The sequence below is a fragment of the Gallus gallus genome, chromosome 2 (assembly GCF_016699485.2).
Source record: "Gallus gallus isolate bGalGal1 chromosome 2, bGalGal1.mat.broiler.GRCg7b, whole genome shotgun sequence".
NCBI classification, from domain to species: Eukaryota; Metazoa; Chordata; class Aves; order Galliformes; family Phasianidae; genus Gallus; species Gallus gallus.
In genome coordinates this window covers 67,255,559-67,265,914 of record NC_052533.1, presented here as the reverse complement: position 1 = coordinate 67,265,914, position 10,356 = coordinate 67,255,559, and the positions used below count along the sequence as shown (strand labels likewise).

Sequence of the window (10,356 nt, the reverse complement as noted above, 5' to 3'; positions counted from 1 at the left end):
GTATGTGATATCTGGATCTTTGAAACGTGTGTTCGGTACCATCGTGTCATCATTGTATCACTTGCACTGCTCCACTGCAGAATTATCATTACATATCAAAGTTTTTAATGTCCATGTAAAATATTTTTATATGCCACTTTATTGATGTTCACTGAGTCCATAACATTCTCTGGAGTTATCTGAATGAGTTTTTGCTTTAATGTTAATGGCTTCCTGGACTAAACGGCCATCTGGCATAAAATACCCTGAAACGACAACACTGCATGACAGCAGAACACAAGACCTGTAGGAGATAATTGTTGCATCATAAGATTCTAGGAAAAATACTTAATAGGATTCTGTTTTTCTTTTAGCTGGAGAATAAGTGCAACTGCTGCCTTAAAACACCCATGGTTATCAGACCACAAGCTCCACTGCAGGCTCCAGGTTCCTTAATTTAAATATCCTTGTGCACTGTAGATCTGCTGTTGCCTGTCTCTGTTGCCATATCATTACTTGCTTTAACATTTCCCTCATCTGTTTTTGAGTCCACCTTACTGCTGTATTTCTTGCCACTGTAAGCCATGTGTGTCCCTTTGCTTTTACTTAGCTGCTGTAACTAATAATTTAACTGATAAGTGTGGGAGATCCAGACTGCTGATGAGCTTCTCATTGGATGAATTTAACTGAGTCCACACTGTAGTTCAATGGTTCAGGGGAGGGATCATTTTAATCACATTCTTGATTTTTTACAGCATTCAGAGTGCAATGTTCACTACTTCCTTTTCAGATAAAGTAAATCTAGGTTAAGTAAAATGACTGCTGTAATGCCTAGAATCATAGAATCATAGAATGGCCTGGGTTGAAAAGGGCCACAATGATCATGTAGTTTCAACCCCCTGCTATGTGCAGGGTCACCAACCACTAGAACAGGCTGCCCAGAGTCACATCCAGCCTGGCCTTGAATGCCTCCAGGGATGGGGCATCCACAACCTCCTTGGGCAACCTGTTCCAGTGCATTACCACCGTGTGTGTGAAAAAATTCCTCCTAATATCTAACCTAAACCTCCCCTGTCTCAGTTTAAAACCATTCCCCCTTATCCTATCACTAAGACTGTCTTATTAATTATTAAAATGATCTTCATAAAATAAGATCAAAGAGTAATGATAGTAAAATAGTAGTAGATCTGCTGATGAGATGGTGCAGGTTTGGGGCGGGATAGACTGAGTAGTGTCCTAACAGATCTGTCTTTGAGAGATATTCCTGTTATACAAAGTAAGGGTAACCAGAAGTAGTGTGAAATGGGAAATAATAATAATCAAATAAATTGTTATCACTTTAACTGAAATTTAATTTTCTTGGTAATTTCCCAGAACAGCAATGCCCTTCAGATTATGAGATGTTTATATTGTGAGCACAGACAGTAAAAATAAGAGCGTTTGTCACCAGTTTCATAAAATAGCATTCAGTCCCTTTAATCTGGCTCCAGAGATGCTCTGACTGTTGCAACCTGGGGAAAAGACTGTCTTTTCCAAATGCTGCAAGGGCACAGGCTGCTCACCTGGCATGCTGCTTCCTATCACCAATTTTCTTTTAAGAAGAGCCTGCCCCTAATAGAAACCTTACAATTCATTCATCCTTTGCGGCTCCTCCTCTGGAAACTTTCTGTTCATGCTACTTGCACTTTCCAAAACAGCTTCACTAAAGATGCTGATGTTGCAGTGTTCTACCATTACTTAAACTAGATGTGACTGATCTTTGATTAATGCTCCAGTAATGGCAGCTGTCTTTCTTTTTTTTTGTTTTTTCCCTAGAAGAAGGTTAAAGGTGACAGTGAGTCCCAGGCACCTTCAGATCCGTAATCTCTGAAAGAGCTGCAAAACAGAAGGTTTGTTTGGGGTCCTAAGTGTTGTTTTTTTAATAAATAAATACCACTGCACCGTGGAAGTGATCAGTGGGAAGTCAAAAACCAAGCACAGTTCTAACTGCACATTCCAAAATGTATTCACCACTATCCTCACTGTTGTTTGGAAAGCATTCAAAATGTAAGCTGGCTCTATCACTCGTACCAACTCACAGCAATGTACAAAACCCCTTGTATATACGCAGCCACATCTGCTGCAAACCCTGGCCATTTTAGAGGGAATGGTTATGCTCTCCCTGACTCTCATGGGGCAAGATTTCACTCAATAACTTTTCAGTGTTGAAAGCTTTCAGATTTTCATGCTGTGGTTAGAGTATGGTTTTTAAAGGGTAGGAATATGAAAAGTAATTACTTTTAGCAAAGGCATGGGCCAGACCCTCAGGGCAGTTCCAGTAACTGTACTGAAAGGAAAGTGAGGTGTTCCCTAAAAGAAGTTGCTCCACACTTCTGAGGACCCAATTCTGACAGGGCACTCCTCTGCCCTTTCAGCCTGTAGCATCCAAAACAGTGTTGACATAGCATCTCTCTTTCTGTCTCTCTGTCTTTGCCTTTTCATTAACAAACACTTCATTAGTGGTTCTCAGACTGGCTTGGCTGCCTCCTTCATAGTGGCCAGGGAGATTCAAGTCTGCTCTCATGTTCTGTCTCTACTCTTTGACCAAAGCATACTTGCTCAGCCACTTTGAAATCCAGCTATCTCAGGAGGTGTTGTATCTCCATGAACCAGTATAGCAATTCCCACAGTCTCTTTTACAAACTACCACAGATGTTAGTGACTCTGTGGAAGGATCATGGAAACCGCTCAGAGGTTCTGAGGACATCTCTGGGCAAAACTCAGTGGAGGGTCAAGATGTGGACAAGGCTGAGAACACACACACTGTAAAACCACTTCCTCTTAGTCATGCATCACAAGTAGCAACCAGGATACCAAAATAAAAGTAGTGCATTTTTCACTGTGTGCAAGTTTTTAGTGCTGCCATCATCCACTATCTGCTTGATAAGGCAAGAGATGTGATGGATTTTATTTGCAGTAGATTTTGTCCAGAAACATATGAAAAAGATTGATTATTGTGAGGTTGAATTTTTTGTTCTGTTTTGACTAACCATAGGATTTAAAGAGGTACTATACAGTGTGGTGTAGTCCCACACAAGTTAATGAACTTTAAATGGGCTATCTTGGGTATGTGAAGTTGTCTTTCCATAGTACACTGGAGGTCTGTGCGACCTAAGGTACGATTATTATCTCCTACTTGCCATATGAAGCCACGTAACTGCCTGATACGTAATGTCTTAGCATCACCTTCTGCAATGGGAATCCATTGGGAATGAATCTTCTTTGCAGTCCTCAGCATTCATCCCCACTTCACTGGTGCTGAAAGAGGTTACATGAAGCTTTGGTCCAATCACTTGTGTACTTCCACGCAGTACAGTTCAAAAGAGGTTTTCTTGAGCTGTTGCAAGAATAGTGGTTCTGTCTGTATCTACCATTTCAAGTTACTGTCTGCATCTACCATTTCAAGTTACTGTCTGCAGAGCTACCAAATACTGAAAACTCTCTAATCCAGGAAGCTCTGCATCACACACATTTCTATTGGAACCAAGACCAACTTTGAGATAAATTGACTGTTCAACAGCAGTCAAAATTGTTTTCCAATAAGCCTTTTATAGCTTTGTAGCATAGTAACTCACCCATGACATAACACGCAGGAAAACCTCATTTTGGCTTTTGCAGTGTTATTTCCTCTGCGTGTTTATTTCTATTTGGAGCTTATTTGAGTTTGCTTTGAGTGGATCTAAAGTCATAGTCCTGCTTTGTTTTTAAAGAATCCCTTTAGCTATTTTTATCAAGCAAATAGTGTAGTTACCACATTTACCCCAGGATAATACACTCAAGTGCCAGCTGATTTACACCTGGCATCATAAATGCTTGCAGCGGTAAAACAAATAAATGGAGACGTTTGCACTCTCCCTTTTCATGGTAGGATCTGTATGGCAAGAGCGACAAAAGAGCAGAGTAGATGCATTTCAAGGGAGACATCCGGGACCTGTTCTCCACCTAACAAAGAAGGCCTTGTCTTTTTAGTGTTTCATAAAACATCTCACAAATAAGACGTCTGCAAGAGCCCTTTGTAAGAAAGAATCTTCAGCACTGCCTTCTTTTCCTTAGGCACAAAGAAACCACCGTGTGGTTGTTTTAGAATGCTTAACCAAACAAAAAATGTATGCCGCTGAAATAACTGGATTCTTCTTTTGTTTGTTTTGCAGAAAAGCTGCTGTGTGGTTACTGCTGCTAAGAGATTGGAAAATATCAGCAGTCTTGGTGCTTTACCTCCCTGCCATGACTGAGTCTTTTACTAAATGGACCAACAGCGCTTTCGCTGCAGGATAAGTCCCAGAATCTCTGAGCTGCTGCTTCTCTATTCAGCTTTCAAAAGAAGGAGAGTATTTTTCCAGTTTGAGTTGTTTCTTCTGGAGCGCCATGTTCTCCATGTCCAGGAGTGCCACATTTGCTTGGTTTCATAACAGTGCTTTTTTTCTATTTTGTCCTCCACTCTCATTTAATTATCAAAAGCCCCTTAAGGTTCAAATTACCAGGTTAAGTTGTCTGTTTTTCGTCAGCCAGATGAGAAACACCTGGCACTTTGTTATCTGTGTAGGCAGGGCTGATTTGACACTGGAACCAAATCATAAAAAAACACATACACACACACAAAAAAACCCCAACCAAAACCAAATCAAAACAAAAGTCAATTTAAAACTGCACAATGTAGAAGATTTGAAGTTTGTTTTTCCTGTCACACTAAAATGAGCTAAGGATTCACTCAACTGAAGTTAGAGCCATGATAATTTAATACCAATAAAAGTGAGAATTGAGGCTTTCCTTGCAGGTAGGTGAATTTGCTACAACCATAATACATTTTATGATTTTTTAGCCTGGTGAATTACTGTTCATTTTAAATACACTTGGATTAATTCCATGAGAAAGAAAAGAAGGCACTATTCAGTCATGCCTAAGCAGACTCTCTTCTCCTCTGTGCAGGTATAACTCAGAGTTATTTTAACTGAGGGTGACTTTACACCAGCTACTTTCCTTATTGCTAAGAACTGATTAAGACTATTGGCAAAGAGGAGAGTCAGCCTGCTCATTATAACCTCTGTTTTTCTAAAGATGTCTTTTCTTTCTCTTTATCTTACTCCCAAGCCTTTCTAAGTAAGGAAAAGACTGGGAGTCAGAACAGTTGAATTCTGATACTGTTTGAATACGGTTCTTTATTAAGTGAACCTGAGTCTTACTTGCCTAGGCTGTGAGGTTACAGTAATGAGACTTATTCCCTGCTGTATATGGCTTTCTGACCGCTTGGTTTCAGAACTACACACATAGCAAGTATTTTGTTCCATGATGCTGACATATTGCAGTGCCTTTAGTTTTTCTTTGATTAATCCAGTTCTGCTCAAACTACAGATTGACATAGTTATCTCTATATATTTATCTATACATTTCATGCACGTTTATATTTATGTCTTTTATTAAAGGGGATCAATGTGAAGACAAAACCGAATAGCATTATTCATTACAACCCAATGAATTATTTTCATACCTTTGTCCTTTCTGAATAGCACTCATAGATGAAATAAAAGGGGCCCATTAATGGGACATTGTGGCCATGACATTATCTACAGCCAGTTTGATCCAATGTTTTAAAGCCATTGTGGTAGATCTATTAAGACTGCTTCTGTAAACCAATAGAGGGCTTCTTACAGCTGTGAAATCTGAGAAATACTGATGTGTTGTAATAGCTGTGAATAGATGAGAACCATTACTACAATCACACAGTGATTTGCCATGTAACTGTGATACCATGTAGAGCACTGCCACCTTAAAATCCTTATCTGTTGTCTTAAATGAAGTAAGCTTTGACTAGCAGAAATAGAAGTTTCTCTGGGAAAGCTGCTCCTGAGCAACCTCAAAGCAAGAAAACCAGAATATTACCTTTAAGTAGAAACTAGGCTGCCTATCTTTAGTCACCATTCACGTTTCCCTGCACAAAAGAAACAGAAAACCTACCCTTCTGTTAGGGCTGGATTTCCTACTCCTATCTGACTACCTTCTAAACACTGTTAGCTTTTTGAACAGTAAAAAAGTTAATGATTAGTCTCAAATACAGCTGGATAACTTTGGAATGACAAGATCTCATTGCACATTTTACTGCCAGTATTGTAGATTTGGGGTTTTCTTTTTCCTGTGGTAGACATTTACATGAGTATGAATAAATTGCATGTCATTTTGAATCTTATTAACTGTACTAAAACAACAGTGTGACTACAGGCTTATCTGCTTTCTTGCTCAGTTGAATTAAGAGAATGTATCACTTGTGGATCTGTACAAATGAGTCATGATTCAGACCTTCATGCCATAAAGATCAGCCAATGTTAGAGTGCAGTGTGCTGAGTTGGCCACTGATACTCCGGATGATTACTGAGGAACATGGCCTTTGTTACACACATCCACTGAGTCCAGCTGTACAGCTCTCTGTCAGAAATACACATGTGAATTACTAGGATGGATGGAAGAGCTTTTCAACTATATATCAACAATATTTCAACTGTTTTGAGAGGGAAGACCCTTTCAAAAGGCAAGAGTTGAGGAGGGGATACTTCTCTACTTCCTTGCTTGTGCAACTGGGCAGGGTGCTAAAATCTTCAAGGATTTATCTTTCAATCTTACTAACATGGATAATGATGGTTGTATTCTTGAGTCTTATCTATAAGCTGCCCAACGTTTCATCCTTGGAACGGCTGCTGTAGCAAAGGATGAATGGGACAGCTGGAGGAGGATTGCCTGAGCGAGTGCCTGCAGTGATTGAAGGCACTATTTGGTTCCTGGCACAAGCACAGACCTACACATGTCCAGCTGAGGGGAAAAGCCCTGAGCATACTTCTTGCTACTGCCTCAAAATCTCTAGATCGGCAGCACTGAATCAAAAGGGAGACATGCCCATTACTAAAACCATTGTTGCTATTATGGATGCAAAAAATTACACTGCATAATTATCACTATAGCAGTGTGCTTGTGATAAATGCTCGTTCGTATCTTTGCTGGCTGCTGCAGTTTTAGTCAAATAATACTTGACACAGCTTCATTTTACTGCCTTTCTAATTTTGTCTCATTGCACTCTGAGCAGCATGCTGTTCTGTGTTTGTTGTTGTTTTCCTTAAATACATTTTAAAATAACACTATTATATTAAGTTATTGTTTTGACACAGCATTATTTATTTTCTACTAGGTAGTAAGTCATTCGGGTTCTATTAATTCAACAGCATCTATGTGAGTTTGCTTATTGATCATTTTTTTGTTGCATGTTGGTTTAAGAGACTTTATTTGGAAACTGTGAATTACTGTGCTTGAGAGCTGGTTTGGGTGTGAAGGGCACTTTATTAGCTGTGGTTACTCCATTTAGACTTATATCCGCAGACAGTCAGAGATGGCTGCAGGTACTACAAGAATCACCAGGGAACAGAATGATATAGCAACATCACTGGTGGTAGCAGGGATAAAGTGTCAAGATGCAGCATTTGCTCTATGTACACCATTGTATTTTTCCAGACATATACATTTTAAAGGCGATATCACTGGAGCACAGGGATTTATACCAGGTGATGGCTTGACCTCCAAGTTTGCATACAAACTCCCTGGTAGAATGCACAAAGAAAAAGAGCTTTCCATTCACATAGGCAACTTCAATAATAATATTGTATAATGAGTGCTTTGCAGTGATGACTTGGGGGAATTCACTGGAAGTTGAAATATTTTCCCAGGGTCTTGGGGAAAACTCAACTTGGGAAAGCAAAATTTCATTTGCCTGATATATTTAAGAATTAGGATGCTGTTATTCCTACTTATGTACATACAGCAGAGAAACTGAGCTAGATAAAATCTCAGTTTTACCAAGGATACACTAGAGTAGTCTCACATTATCATCAGTTACTAACAAGGTTATTTGTTATATATATATGCCACTACATGCTATTGGCTTTCCATCTCTTTTTATACACTGAACAACCTGTAGGCTATGAAACTGGTAAAAACCTATATGACAGAAATATTTCCCTACTATCATATCCATATTTGTGAGAACCTGAAGTCAGCCACTCCTGAGTACCCTCATAGAGTACACAGTTGGCAACCTGTGATAATCTGGTCTGGAGACAACAACAGAAGCTACTTCTTAATTCCTTTTCATGTTCCTTCCACTGTCAGAGTCTGAATGAAGTTAAAGCCTAAGCTAAACTCTTCCATAACTTGATTCCTACCAGGAATAACAGTGCAGCTCTACAGAATTAAACAAGGAAAATATTTGGTCCACATTTTGAGATGCAAGTAGAACAGGAGCTCAGTTTAATCTTCCACCCTCTCCAAAAAAAAAACCCATAACACCTAAATTGCCCTGGTCTTGACCAGTTAAAATAAAGAGAAACTTAATTTCTTAACAGTTGAAGAAGTTCCGTGAAAATACCTTTTTCTGCTGTGGTTAAATTACTGCAGGAAGGGTCAAGATATTTTAGCATCTTTGGTTTTATGCTGACACTATGAATTACGAGCAGTCTCTTTCAATAAAAAAATGTCTCACCGGGAGATGTTCTGCTCTTCTCCACCAATAGGGATCTGAAAACATCCCATCCCCTTCACCTGGCCCTACCAGTGAGCAGGGCACCTTCCTGCTGGTGAACTCTTAATATGAGATAAGAATTGTAGTTCTGCTTAGTGCCAAAGACACAGAGGTGATGAATGAGCACTGATGCTCCAAACTCTTTCCTGCTTTCCAGGAGGATGCTGCATCTTCACATACTACTTTTATCATCACCGAAATATACTTGTCCTCATGTCTTGTATGAATAAAACTAAACACTGCATGAATCCATTTAGGGACATTAGATTCTTTCACCTTCTGTGAAGGCTTAATAGCTGAACAACTAACTACCTGTTTAAAGTATAAGTTGAAGACTGGTAGAGGTAATGCTTTGTAAATATGTTTTTAGCCATGTCAGTAGAGTTAGCAAGCACATTCTGGTGTGGCAGAACTAATGTTTGTGTACCCCACAGCAACTTTCCTTAGAAGACAGGCATATGAGAACTAAATCTCAAAGCATGTGGATTTTCATGCCATCTTCCATATCTGGTTTTGTAGATTAACTCATGTTTCTCTGGTACATGTTCTTTCGGGAAAACATAAGGCGATCTTGTAAACAGACAACAAGAATAAATGCTGATTTTGTTTACTCTAGAGTTTTTGTTTGTTGTATTTAATGTGCTTGTCATTTATACTAGGAAGTAATGAAAACAGTGCCTTTTTCCCACGTACTAGCTATGAAGGTGTATAGATGCACAAAGGAAGAGTCAGTTCCACTGAAATAAATGTAAGTACCTAAACTGAAGATCTGCTCAGGCTCACGTCTTGTACTCACGCTTTGCAGCAAAGCCTCTGCTCTCTGTGCAGATAACTGGGGCTTGAGATACTTTTGGCTGAAATCTTGCTGCAAGTCCTTAGATGAGGTCCCTAGGGAGAAAAGAAGAGATTGCTGAAATTTCTGCTCCTTATTTAGCTAAAGGATCTCCTTTCTCTCTGAATTGTCATGCTTTTGACTGTTGGCTTGTCATTTGGTATTGCTGGCTGAAGAACACACCCCACCTGCGTGAGCTCCACGCAGCCCAGAGACCACTCAGCATTTCAGTGGAGCTGTGCTGGGTAGCCTCTTCCTTTGATGTGTGTGCTATATATGGAGGAGAGAGATTACTCTTCCAAGTTACTTGACTGTGTAATCTTTGCACAAAGGCTTTGCTTTCCCTTTCTCCCCAAAAAAGTCTTCTAGTGGTCCTTACCTTATCAGTGACTGTTGCAATACTGCTCTATTATTCAGGTGCTGTACCCGCATGTGCCCTTTGTGTGTTTTTCTGAAGCCAGTCACTATGGTTCAGATTTTAATGCCTTTGAGCCTCATCAAGGAGTTGATCAAGGGGTTTTTTTGTTTTGTTTTGTTTTGTTTTGTTTTTAATATTAGCATTTGTGCATTATGGCTGGTGAGGAAGACTTTGTCATAGTACTTCAGTCATCTCAACAGCTCCTGCTAAATACACGCCACTGGCAAAAATAAAATAAATGTGGATAAAATAACACTCAGCTCCCACTGTGTGTCTGTAAAGCAACTCCACACTTTTAAAATGTGTTCACTAAGTGCATGTGGTTAAAAATATGTTGACTACAGGAAAAAAAGTCCAACAAGGGACATTCATAATTCTTCATTAATTAATAGTCAACCCTTTTTCTCCCCCAATTATTTCAAACACCTGCTCACAGTAAATTTCCTTTGCAGCTTTTTAATGCTACTTTAATATTACTCAGGACTTGGAAACATACACTAAGCTTCTCCTATTTTTAATTATTTTCAAATTAAT

At 39.3% G+C, this 10,356-nt stretch overlaps 1 protein-coding gene across 4 annotated transcripts in view; it reads left to right on the top strand.

The window, feature by feature from the left end:
* The window catches only part of MYLK4 (myosin light chain kinase family member 4), an 84,590-nt gene extending 75,403 nt beyond the window's left edge, over window positions 1-9,187 (top strand). For 3 of the 4 annotated variants that reach the window (XM_015282190.4, XM_015282191.4, XM_046928572.1), the window contains 3 exons: window positions 354-426; window positions 1,795-1,868; window positions 4,170-9,187. In XM_015282190.4, coding sequence (XP_015137676.2) covers window positions 354-426; window positions 1,795-1,842 — 121 coding nt within the window. In that variant the 3' untranslated portion in view covers window positions 1,843-1,868; window positions 4,170-9,187. The remainder of the gene's footprint in view (window positions 1-353; window positions 427-1,794; window positions 1,869-4,169) is intronic. The other variant, XM_015282188.4, reaches the window with a different exon arrangement.
* The last annotated feature ends 1,169 nt before the right edge of the window (window positions 9,188-10,356 follow it).